Raw genomic sequence first — 13,495 nt, forward strand, 5'->3', positions numbered from 1 at the left:
AGAGTTGTTCTCGCAGCAAAAGCAAGCATAATAGCCTATGCAGGATTTCAGACAAGTAAAAAATAAAAAAAATGATTATCGTGAGAAGCAATTAAATGGTGTTGTGTGCGCATATAATGTGGAGGTGTGCATAATGTGTATCCTAGTACATAATAAATACACTACAGTAGATAAACTGACGCAAGTGAAGAGATTCCGCATTACGTCATCGTAGAGGCCACAGTATTTTCGCAAATGCTGGACTGCTCTAGTGCGCTACTCGAACATTTCCGACAACACAACCGTTGCAATAGGCGTACCGGGTACTACACTACAGACAGTGGTGTGAGAATGAGCGTCTCGTGCAACGATGGACAATAAACCGGAGGAGACATTCACGATTGTACAACTGGTGGATATGAAGTGACCCTGATTCCTGGATGTAAACAGTGATGTTGCATGACATGCCTCGAAATTCTGGTAAGTCTTGTGCAAAGTGCGCTGCAGGCAGCTGATCGCGGGTAGTCTAGTAGTGGAGCGACCTTAACCTACTTTATTGCTCTAAAATTAGTTAACTGTCAAGTTTTAATTCTGAAATAAGGGCAGATGTGTTTATAAAAAACAAACATGTTTTATATATGAACCGTTTTCTTTTTCGCACTATATAAAACCTTCGTCGCTCAGAGGTCCTCTAGCTGTCGTGACAGGTGATGCTCGCATGTAAACTGTCCATGCTGCCTGTTGCCTCCTTTCTTAACTGGAACAAACGTTTCCTGGAAAAGCAAAAGCAATTCGTTTGGTGCTGGAATTTCTGTCTGTTGTCTCCTATTGATTTGCGTTGTTATAGGCGAACATATAGGTCATTATAGGACGACAACGTTCCAAAATCCTCTGTCCATTTAACATATAGCCTAATCACCAGGGCATTTCTTCAATTTCATATTGCCATGCATCATGTTATGAGAATTGTATTTGTCCATCATTTCTGTTATTGGCACTGCATAGAATGTAGAACTTCGTTTAGGCTACTATTTCCAACTAGAATCACCCCAAATGATACAATGCCATAACTGTATTGTTTGTCAACAATCATAAAGATGTCAGTCAACAACAGCACGCATAAAACATCAGGGTTCCCAAGTTCCCAAGCCCCCCTGCTTACTAGGCTACACTACAGAGGGCCCACTAGCCAGTGGTGGAAAAATTACTAAATTTCTTTTAGTAAAAGTATCAATACTGCAATATAGAAATACTCTATTACAAGTAAATGTCTGGAATAAAAGTACAAAAGTTTTGGCATAAAAAAAATACGTAAAGTAGCCTACCAAAAGTAAAAGTAACCCCATAAGTTTTCAAAAGAATTAATATCTTTTGAAAAAAGTTCAATTTTTGCCTTTGAGATGTAGTGGAGTAGAAGTACAAGTACTGAAATATGGAATACTCAAGTGAAGTAAAATACCTAAAAACTGTACTTAAGTACAGAAGGCCTACTTGAATAAATGTACTTAGTTACTTTACACCACTGCCACTAGCAGACGTCACATGCTGGTACCAGAGGGCTTTAGTGTGCTACTGACGCTGTCTCTCTCTTATGACTGGTATGAAAGCATTAAAACACTATTGTTTTATTGCCTTTGCATTTATAATGGAGATACTGTATAGTGTTGGTATAGTTAAGCTTAGGTTTTCTTTTTTTTCTTCTTTTTTTTTCAGCTTGGAAATCAGATGCCAATCGTTCATGCTACCATGATGTAAAAATAACACTGCCCAATCAGTTGGGGGCAAACACATGAACAGCTGCAATGTACTGTATGCGCGTACAGCTTATGAATCAGCTGAGCTATGCCAGCAAAGTACAAATCACAACTCAACGCAACTGTTCACATTCGGAAATGCTGGACTATTGATGTAGGCCTATGACTAACAACGAATCCAAGTAGTTCAAGGAAAGCACTGTGCCTTGTGTTGTCTTGGTTCAGTAATGAAAATAGACTTATAAATAACTCACTATAAGGGAATGGATTCTGCTTGTCTGAACACAGCTTAGCGTCTGTCCGACACGGTTCTTTTTGGAAATAAATGATAAGTAGGGTCATTGCTGAAAGAGTCTTGGCTTAGTTTCGGTGGAGCACTACAATCATCTGCAGTGTTTATGGTATACAATGATTTGCTCTTTTAAGGGCAGTTATTTTCTAATGCTTGCCAGTCTTTGACAGTGGCACTGAGTAAGAGTAATGTTTGTTGGGCTGATGCCAAGTGAGAGGTTTGGGGGCTGCAACTGGAGAGCCAGTAGAGCTGTACAAGAATGTGTAGCCTTCTCATTTGTAGTTAAAGATAGAGGCAGCGCTGGCTGACAGTTTCTAATTTCAGATTCCCTGAGCCAGTCCCGTCCATTTGGGCAGCTTTTGTTGTTATGTCTCCTGGTTAGAGGGGGATTTATACTGTGCATAGTTGTTTTTATAAGGACATGCCTTTGTGATAAGCACAGAAAAGGAATGCGACCATGGTGCTTTCTGAAGGGTATGTTGATCGCCTTATACACTTTGGCATCTTGCGATTGATGTTTCTTTTGTTGTGGTTTTATATCTATGTTCTGTTGTGTGTAATAACGTTTATCAGTCTCATGTAGGCTATATTATCTGCCGGAAAGTCACACCAGGCAGGCAGGCAGGCAGGCACATATTTTATGTTATGTTCTGATGATCTGTGTTAACGATAAAGCAGTGTACAATGCACGTACGTATGTTTACTCACTGTAAGAAGAATAGACAGACTTCAATTCATTACTCTCAACATCATGTTGTGTATGCATATATCATAGCAATTTATCAGAAATTATTAAAAACAGCATTACTCAAAGTCACTCATCCTAAAATTCAGTGTGTACACATGCATGCTCATGACACACTTCTTTTCAAGAGTAAAAGTATTTTTTTCCTCTTCTTTAAAGTATTTTTTTCCTCTTCTTTAAAAAAAGACATTTGTATATTGTGTCTCAGCACACTGTACATGTCACTAGTGCTGACTGGTGCCAGCAGGATAACAGGAATACAGCGGAAGAACCAAATGCAGATGTCAGAGCAGGTGCAATTCAAAGGATTTACTGTATGTCTAAAACAGGCAGTACAAGGCTTACATAATGGTGAGGCAGGCAGTAGTCAAAACCAGGAAAGAAGTCCAATACAGGCAAAGAAATCCAGGCAGTCCAAATGACAGGCAAAGGTAAAAAACACAGGTCAGGCAGGCAGAACTGGAACCAGTTCTGCCCGTTCCAGGGACGGGACTCAGGTAACCAGAAACATGGAATACAATACAGGGGGCATTGACAATCTGGCAGGGAACAGCGGAAGTGAACTGGTATAGGTATTGAGGGCTTGATTAGGAAAAGAGGTGCAGGTGGGGAAGCTCAGGTGACTGCATAAGAAGAGTGGGGACAGTGTGTTAATGGGTGGGACAGTCAGGTGATGGGCAAATGAGCGAAAGTTCGAGGGCATCTGGACGATCTGGGGGTAGGGCAGAAGCAGAGCTGGAGACCTGGAACTGATCAGGATGCAGGACCAAAGTCGGAGAGCAACCTGGAAGCGGAGCATGTACGGAAGGCAACCAGGAAGCATGACCGAAGGGCAGAGCTGCTCTGGACAAAAGTGACATAGGCAGAGCAGCTCTGGTGGACATGCAAGAAGAGTAGATCCGCTTTGGAGGACTAGCAGAAAGATTATCAGATGTGCGGATACACTGGAGGATTACCTGGAGGCTGGCAACATGGGTGGAAGCTCTCTGGAGGCCAGTGGCGTAGGCTGGACCGCTCTGGGAAGTAAACTGGACTGTTCTGGAGGCCAGCAATGTAAACTGGACCGCTCTGGAGCAGGTGGAGTGCAGGACTGGAGCCTGGAGATTTGGGCAGTGTGCCGGACGGGGGTTCAGGCAGGGAGTCAGAAGGGATGTTCCCCAAGGTTTCGGCAAGTACGGCAGACAGGGTTTCAGGCAGGGGTGTTGGGTTGGCGGTGGCGACCAATTCTTCTCCCAATCCAACAAAAACTGAGCTCAAGTGGACAGACAAGTGACAATACAACCCTTCTGGAGTGGTCCCATGAACACCTTCTGTTAACTAAGTTTTCAAAGGGAGGCTACTGGGCATCAGGGTGGCTCCTCAGTAGTACACCAGAGGTTGCCTCAAGGGTTCAGGGATGCAGGTTAGCAGACTCAGAAAAGGCAGGTAGAGGGCTAGTTGGCTCAGGACAGACAGGTAGCGGGCTAGCTCTAGCTGGCTCAGGACAGACAGGTAGCTGGCCTAGAAACTAGCCAGCTCAGGACAGGCAGGCTGCAAGCTCACTACTCCAAGCCTAATCATCTGGAGCGCAGACTAGAGGCTAGCATGCTGCAGGTTAGCAGGCTGAATGCTTGTAGGACAGGTATTAGCAGGTAAGAAGGCTGAAGCAGGCCTGGTTCCAGAGACAGGATGCAGGTTACCAGGGACTGCATAGTCAAGACATGAAACACCAAGTACAGTAACACTTACAGTCTGGCAGGGAACAGAAAAAGTGAGCTGGTATAGTGAGGGCTTGATTAGGTTATGAGAAACAGTTGGGGTCTGGGGATGCTCAAGTCAGGGGGACTGTAATAAGAATAGTAGGAACAGATGTGTAGATGCTTGGAGCAGTCAGATGATAAGGAGAAGAAGAAACTTCAGAGGGCATCAATTGTGTCTTGATTCATTATTAACTCTATGGGCTGGAGAGGAGAGACGGCAGAGATACAGAGACAGAGGAGAGGCAGAGACAGAACTGGATTAGGTTTACGATATACAATTTTGCAAGTTAGTTGTTAGATTAGATTTTGGTAGGACATCTTCACTTGCATCCTGTTTATCTTACACATTGCTGAATCATAATTGTTTTACATTTATCAAGTCATGGACAGCTATAGACTATGACTTGTGTGTTCTATGGTATTTCAAGGCACCCTAACATTTAAGTGTGTGTCATTGTTGATGTTTGTGGATGAACAGGAGGGATGGCGAGTAGTGGGAGCAGAATGTGGTGGTTGCCAGCTAAAAAGCTGAATTATATGGGGAAAATATCTAATTGCGATTTTCAGACTATAAGTCAAGTTTCAATTCCGTGTCTGAAATGCAGTATTTGATCAATCAGGATTCATTAATCAGTATGATCCTCTCCCACCTGAATTGGATACTGGTGATACCTGAAAAGAAAAGAAAGAAAACTAGAAGCAGTGCTCTTCCGAGCACAGGTCTCCACCAGGCCACACAAATCGGCCTGTTATAGCGCCACCATGAGGCTGATTTAAAAAATGTGGGGCAGAGGTTCTGAATTAGCATCCAGGGAGTGTGTGTGCTCAGTTTGGCAGCGATCGGGCCAACGGCGCCGGAGATTAGCTGGTAACAACCAGGCCACACAAATCGGCCTGTTATAGCGCCACCATGAGGCTGATTTGAAAAATGTGGGGCAGAGGTTCTAGATTGGCATCCAGGGAGTGTGTGTGCTCAGTTTGGCAGCGATCGGGCCAACGGTGACTGAGATTAGCTGTTCACAAACTGCGAGGACGCACGGACGCACGGTCGCACGGACGCACGGACGCACGGACGGACGCACGGACGCACGGACGGACGGACGGACGGACGGAGGGGAAAACATACTCTCCCTCAGCCTTCGGCTGGTGGAGACAACTAACATTATTGTTCAATGACCATACCGTGCCCTTTGAGTGTGACATTTGTGGAATGGCATGAAATGCAATTTGTACAGTGTACAAACTGTCTCTGTAGTTTCATATCTGTGTATCTACCACTAAATAGCTTAATCTATTTCAGTTATTCAGATAAATACCACTACAAAAGTAACAGTTGCCCAAGCATCCGTACTATGTGCAACAATGCACAATCTCAACCAAAGCTATATCATAGAGTCAAAGAAGTTCTCTTCAAACTTCTCCCTGCAAAGTGCAAATTCCCTGTAAAAAGAGGGGGGTGTGGGGGGGTCTAGCACTGTGTTTTTAGGAATGGAGTGACTGGGTTCTTTGCTGCTATGGCAACAAACCACATGACTAGGTGTATTAGATTGCCTTGGACACTGTGCAGTGAGGCATGGTGTGAGCATTCATCCTGCCAGTCTGCCCCTTTGAAAGTCTTGTCCTTGTCTTACTCAAGTTTTTCTGTGACACCCCATGAGTTGGGACTGGCTTTTTAGATTCTTGCATGAGATTAAAAGACATTCAGCCAAGTAAAAAAAACAACAACAGAAAAACAGGATTAGTCAAACACTAAGGGCATACAGTGAAAATATGTGACGTGTAATGAATTATCAATACACATTTTAAATGTAATTAATAAAACATTACTTTGATTAATTTGCATGGTTGAGAATCTGCAGTGGTTGGAGGTGATGTCCTTCCTATTTCATTGAGAAAGTTAGACTCCGGTGTTGAGTCAGACAGCTACTGGTTGACAAGTTGTACTAACTGAAGCTCATAAGTGTGCCCTGCCCAACTGAAGACTCTCTCTTGCTAGATCAGTATAAAGTTTGGTCACATGCGGGAGCACTGGGTGTGGATCCCAGTATGTCACCGTGAAGTGAGCTGAGTTTTGCTACAGTATGTAGTGGACATGAGGATTTGTCTTTGTCTTACACTTTTTGGTTGACATTTGTATTGACAAAATAAAATATGAGGCATATGCATATGGAATCATATCTAATGGACTCAATAGGTCATTGGACAAAGTATTAGGCAGATGATACATTCAATCCATGCTGAATATTTATGTTTAAAATGTTAAGCCAGATTCTAGTCAGTGTGACACACCAAAAACACCAGATCTACAAGCTTCGAGCTTATAGATTGACTGTTTTCGGTGCACGTCACCTGCACAACTTCGCAAGTTTACTATGAAAACCGGCACATTTTGTCCACGTGTATCTCTGTAGGTCAAGCCTGACACTGGTTCCCCTGACACATCACTGTGATATCACAGCTGACATCACCTATGTAAAAGTCCATATATGGGTATTCCCCAGAATCCCTTTTATGCCCATATATGAAGATCCCTGATGTCATCAATATACATGACTGGCCAGTTGGCCAAGACATGGCCCATCTGTGTGGCTGGTTCAGATAGGGATCTCCATGTATGGGCATAAAAGGGATTGTATGTTGTGATGTCATGGTAACCACTCTAACAGAATCCCTTTTATGCCCATATATGTAGATCCCTGATGTCGTCAATATTAAGCCCATATCTAACAGGACTTCATATGGGAATGCCCATACATGGAGGAAGACAGCCCATATCTGTGTGGCTGGTTCAGACAGGGATCTCCATGTATGGCCATAAAAGGGATGTATCATATACAAAGTACATGGATATACAAAGTACATGGATCTCCATATATGGGTACCAGGGGTCTCCATATATGGGTACCAGGGGTCTCCATATACATCACTGGCCAGATGGCCAAGAATTGGCGCCACCTCGCCCTTTAGGTCGAGGTCGCATGTCGCCCTGAGGCGTCATACTAGTATAATTCAAGCTTTACCAATAAAATCAGAGGTGCATAGACACTGACATCACTTTCTCTCTCTTTCCCGATCAGAATGATTGAAGATTGCAGGCGGAGCGGTGACACCATGGCAGACAGAAGGCAACTGTTTGTCGAGATGAGTAAGTGTGCAGGGCCTTGTCTGAAAGGACCACATTTCAATGTGATCGATGCTGGCCTGCGCTGCTCATCGACCATAAAAGTGGCAAATCTTTTTCTATAACCTCCATGGAAAGGGAGTATCATGGAACATCAAATGACCCCCCCACCACCACCACCACTAGTGTCAGCCAAATGAAACACTGACTCAAGCAGACGTGCCTCCAATGTCACCCCTCAAATGCTTTCTCGCTATGTTGATAGCGTGAAGCTACACATGTGTCCTCCTCCGTGGTGCCACGATTACTGTCAGCTGCTGTTCCCACTTTCCAGCAGTGGTGGAAAAAGTACTCAAATGTTGTACTTAAGTAAAAGTATCAATACTGCACTGTAAAAGTACTCTGTTAGGGTGCCCTCACACCAAAATACCTAGAGTGGAATCCGCCAATGCATTTCAATGAGAATGGAGCGTTTTTTTGCCAGTTGAGGATTTCTGCAAAAAACGCTCCATTCTCATTGAAATGCATTGGCGGATTCCATTCTAGGTATTTTGGTGTGTGGGCACCCTTACAAGTAAAAGTCTGGAATTCAAAATGTACTAGAGTAAAAGTACAAAGGTATTGGCATCAAAATGTACTTAAAGTACCAAAAGTAAAATTACAATATATTTGAAAATAGCCGATCTACAAGCTCACAACGCGTCGCGTTTTCAAATAGCCATGGTATAAAATAGAGTTAAAGTGGTTTATGTATGTTTTATAATATTATAATTTATATCTGCAAAGTAACTAGTAACTAACGTTTTCAAATAAATGTAGTGGAGAAAAAGTGGATCCCAGATGTAGTGGAGTAGAAGTAAATTACAAATACCTCAAAATTGTACTTAAGTACAGTACTTAAGTAAATGTACTTAGTTACTTTACACCACTGCTTCCCAGGATGTTCCTCGGTATTGTTTCACATCATTTCTTTTTTTCTGCAGGGGCTCAAGAGTTGGATTCTATAAGACTGTCAACGTACAGGACAGCTTGCAAGCTGAGATTTGTTCAGAAGAAATGCAACTGTGAGTATGGCACTATAGCGTGTTGGTTGTTGCGCCAAGTCTTCCCAAGTCAAAATATTTAGACATTTCTTTCCTGTTTGTCTCCCAGTACATTTAGTTGACATTTGGAATGTCATCGAGGCTTTCCGGGAAAATGGCCTCAACGGCATGGACCTCAACACTGAGTTCACAGTGGCTCGCCTGGAAGCGGTGCTGTCCACCATCTTCTACCAGCTGAACAAGCGCATGCCCACCACCCACCAGATCAACGTGGAACAGTCCATCAGCCTGCTGCTCAACTTCCTGCTGGCAGCCTATGACCCGTGAGTAACGTGTCATGTGACAGGTGGTCAGGGACAGCCCGGGAAAAAGAGTTGGAGAGGCCCTCATTGCGCGCTATAGAGAGACATCTCTCTCTCTATAGCGCTGCTGCTACTCAAATATTTGCCATTTCAGATCATGAAAGTGACAGGCCAGTGGGCCAGTTACATGAGTTATATTTTGTCGTTGTCGGGTGGAAACCTTGTATGTCCAAAACCGTTTGTTTTGTATTTATCATTTAAAAAATGATTTAAACTAGTGAAAACAGCCGATCTACAAGCACACAACGCCTCGCGGTGCGAGGCGTTGTGTGCTTGTAGATCTGCTGTTTTCACTACTTTTGTGCAACGCCCTTGTATGATGAAGCAGGGCTTTGCTTTGCGAAAAGAAATTACAAATTTGAAACTTGGAGATACAAGGTTTCTGGCCGACAGTGACGATTTACTTTGTTGGCTGCCCAGCCCCCAAAATGGAACGAAGGCCGTTTTTTTCCCCCCTAATGGCCGGCCTGGACTGGCCGGGAATGAACCGGCCGTTCGGGAGTTGTCCCGCTTTTCCCAATGGCCAGCACGTCCCTGGTCATGTGACAGGTGGTCACAACTCCATGTCCTTTTCATCTGTGAGCTTTTTGAAGTGAGGTGCTGAGGTGTGACCACTGTGACTGCTGTGTCTGTCAGGTGACATTTAGAATGCAAACCGATTGCCTTAATAATGTAACAACAGTCTTTCGCAGAATCAGTGACTATTTTTAGTGACTGTGAAAGTCAAGCTTAGGTACAGCAAATGTCTATGAAAATTGTATTAAATGGAACGCATAACTGTTTTAATAATTGATTACATAAATTGGTGCATTTGTACTGATTGGTATTGACCAAAATCTATGCATTTGCTCTTTTCAGGGAAAGCCTTGGTAAAATATCTGTCTTTGTTGTGAAGATCGCCCTAGCAACCATCTGCGGAGGGAAGATTTTGGATAAATTAAGATGTAAGCAACACCATTCAAATTGACCGGTTTCGCTTGTAATGAATGTATTTGTTAATAACCTTTATAAATGTCCTGCACTTCCTAATAAAAATGTCCTGCAGTGGGATTTATATTACAAATTCTTTAGGCTCCAATGGGTATCTTGAAATCTCTGTCTGCTAAGGCTATTGTTCCTAGAAAAAGAGCCCTGCATGGGCTCTTCATGGCTGGAAGAAGTCATTATTCATAATATGAAGTATAAGACTTATTACATAATCTACTAAATCTGTTTCAGCAGCAGCAGTGGTTCGTGAAAGAAAAAAGGAGGACCGTGTCACTAGAGTATTGCAATAATTGATTTGAATAACAACCTTGCTCTGATTTGTTTGCACAAATAAGTGGTGGACTATGGTGGCAAGTGACAATTACTTTGATTAATTTGCAATATTTCCATTTTGTGCCAAGATATTTTTTCACAGATAGCAGATCCCGCTGGTATAATGGTGTACTCTCAATTTGACCAATTTCTGAGGGAAGCTCTGAAGTTACCAAAGGCTGTTTTTGAGGGTCCTTCTTTCAGTTACACCGAGCAGGCCACAAGAACCTGCTTTGCACAGCAGGTGAGAATCCAATGCCTGTGTTTTCCAAAGTAAACCAAAGTTGCGGGTAATTCCAATTCTTTCTTGTGATTTTTCTCCATCTGCCTGTCCTTTTCTATTTTTCTGATATTTGACAGAAAAAGGTCTCCCTCAACACATTCCTGGATACGCTGATGTCAGACCCTCTCCCTCAGTGTCTGGTGTGGTTACCACTCATGCATCGGCTTGCCAATGTTGAGAATGGTGAGCCACCACGACACATTCATGCATGAGAAAGACAGTGGGGCTGGCAGGATGGGATTCCTTTAGCCTTGCATCATCAAATCGAGTCACAATACACATGCACACGCTCACTCAAGCTCGTGCACCAGCATACTGATGGACACACACACACACACACACACACACACACACACACACACACACACACACACACACACACACACACACACACACACACACACACACACACACACAGACACTTTGCCTTGCATCATCAAATCGAGTCACAATACACATGCACGCTCACTCAAGCACGTGCACCAGTATACTGATGGACACACACACACACACACACACACACACACACACACACACACACACACACACACACACACACACACCTACACGCGCACGCACACACACACTCAAAATGCTGCACACAATCACACAAATATACCATTCACCCCTCCTCACTATTCACCTTCACGTGAACAGAATTAGACTATGTCACACACTGACGAGTCCAGAGCTTGCTGCTTTATTGCCTTATGCCCTGTTCTGTAAATCAAAAAGTGTGCCGTCATAGAGAGCGGCAAAATATCACTGCAGCGCCGCATGCTGAGCTTTAATAAAGGCGAGTGAATCCTGAAATATCATATAGCCAAATACACACGCGTGTGTGCATTTGTGTGTGCCTGCACAAGCGTGCGTTTGTCTGTCTGTGTATACGCTGTGTATTTTGTGTCTGTTTGCCAACGTGTGACCCCTCCTCTCCCCCCTGTAGTGTTTCACCCCGTCGAGTGCTCCTACTGCCATACTGAGAGTATGATGGGTTTCCGCTACCGCTGCCAGCAATGTCATAATTACCAGCTCTGTCAGGACTGCTTCTGGAGGGGGCATGCCAATGGTTCCCATAGCAACCAGCATCAAATGAAGGAGTATACGTCATGGGTAAGCAGGGGTGTCGCACCAAATTCTGGGCCCCGGGTGCAAGGATTCACTGAATGTTCTTCATAGGGGGGAGGAGGGGGTTTAAACCATTTAGACTGGGAACGCATTATTACGCATCATTTTATGCTTTAACTATTGAAAAATAGCAGATATACAAGCTCACAGCGCGGCACCTTGCTGCGAGCTTGTAGATCTGCTATTTTTGAAAAATCGTGGAAAAGTATTTGAATATTTTAAATCCTTCTAAGGTTTTTTTTTTTAAATCTATGTTTCTATGTCAGTGGTGCTCAGATTTGTCATGTGAAGGACCCAAAATGATATATATTTGGCCACGGACCCCCATCTCAAAATATTTAGTTCCAGGGACCCCCCCCCAGAAGCAAAATTTGAGTTCACTTAAAAATACATATATTCAAAGATTTGCACACATTTTCGCGAGTAAAAAAAATAGCAGATCTACAAGCTTGCATGGTGCTGCGCTGTGAGCTTGTATATCTGCTATTTTTCAATAGCTAAAGTATAAAATAATCAAGGCCCCTCCACCTTGGGTGCTGGTAACTCCGTCCCACTCCCCCCCCCCCCTTGTGACGCCCCTGTGGGTAAGGGAAGGAGGCAAGAGGGGAGGGGAGGCAGCCCAGGGGGGGTGTGGCTGCACTGGACCAGTTGCTGCAGCCATTTGTACTCTGCACGCCACAGTATGCAGCCACTGTTTAATTAATGTATGTGATATGGTTGCATATCATGGTTGTCTGTGACATCATCGTTTTTTTTGCAATTGACAAAATGATTTAACACATTTTGGATGGTGATTATGGTTGTGTGCATGGTCCTGGTTTATTTTCTTGTGACTTTTACTTAACCACAAATAATTTCGTAATTATTCTGAATGCAACACGTTGTGAGCTTGGATATATATATATATATATGTATATATATATATATATATATATATATATCCACAAGTTTCCTACGCCCCATAGTGCATTGCGCAAACGTCTGCATCGAGGTTCCGCCGCCGATTTACAAGCTCACAACGGGTTGCATCTGCGACGCGACGTGAGCTTGTATGTCTGCTGTTAAACCCGGAAGTTTGGTCCTGATAGTCTCCAGTAAACCCCCGGGGAAACTTGTGGATATATATATATATATATATATATATATATATATATATATATATATATATATATATATATATAATATATACATATATATACATATCCACAAGTTTCCAACGTCACATTTTGCATTTTCGCCTATACTAGCATGCCCAAAATTGGGATGCCGGGTTAACGTTGTTAAGTTATAAATTGATTATAGCCTTTTTTATTTTTCCCAGAAATCCCCTGCAAAGAAGTTATCCCATGCACTCAGTAAGTCACTGAGCTGTGCATCCACCAGGGAGCCTCTACACGCCATGTTTCCTGAAATGACGGAGAAACCTCTCAACCTAGCCCACATTGTGTGAGTTCACCTGCTTTGTTTTGTTTTCCATGCCACAACAAGACAATCCGAGGCTGCAGCCGTACATTCATTTCTTATCACCATGTCATCATTGTAGAGCCTGCAGCGCCCCTTTTCTGATGTCGAAATTATTCCATCCCAGCCCACATTTCATAATTGTCTTGTTGATGCCTCCGAGTCTGAACTGATTCCAATCAATCTCTGGGAGCACATGATCAATGATGCTTAATTGTAGCCTCCGGTTTTAACCATAATCTATACCATAAATGTGATCCTTTCCTTTATTTTGGCATTGCTTTTGAAT

General features: G+C 43.3%; 1 protein-coding gene across 1 annotated transcript in view; it reads left to right on the top strand.

Annotated features, from left to right (window-relative positions):
* Positions 1-2,482: 2,482 nt before the first annotated feature.
* The window catches only part of dtna (dystrobrevin, alpha), a gene marked incomplete at both ends in the record, with an annotated part of 27,237 nt that continues 16,224 nt past the window's right edge, over positions 2,483-13,495 (top strand). Inside the window, 9 exons of the mRNA XM_080725753.1 lie at positions 2,483-2,499; positions 7,587-7,654; positions 8,614-8,694; positions 8,783-8,996; positions 9,894-9,979; positions 10,424-10,578; positions 10,695-10,800; positions 11,564-11,730; positions 13,067-13,191. Coding sequence (XP_080581879.1) covers positions 2,483-2,499; positions 7,587-7,654; positions 8,614-8,694; positions 8,783-8,996; positions 9,894-9,979; positions 10,424-10,578; positions 10,695-10,800; positions 11,564-11,730; positions 13,067-13,191 — 1,019 coding nt within the window. The remainder of the gene's footprint in view (positions 2,500-7,586; positions 7,655-8,613; positions 8,695-8,782; positions 8,997-9,893; positions 9,980-10,423; positions 10,579-10,694; positions 10,801-11,563; positions 11,731-13,066; positions 13,192-13,495) is intronic.

The sequence above is a fragment of the Nannobrachium achirus genome (genome assembly GCF_963921795.1).
Source record: "Nannobrachium achirus genome assembly, chromosome: 5".
Classification (NCBI taxonomy): domain Eukaryota; kingdom Metazoa; phylum Chordata; class Actinopteri; order Myctophiformes; family Myctophidae; genus Nannobrachium; species Nannobrachium achirus.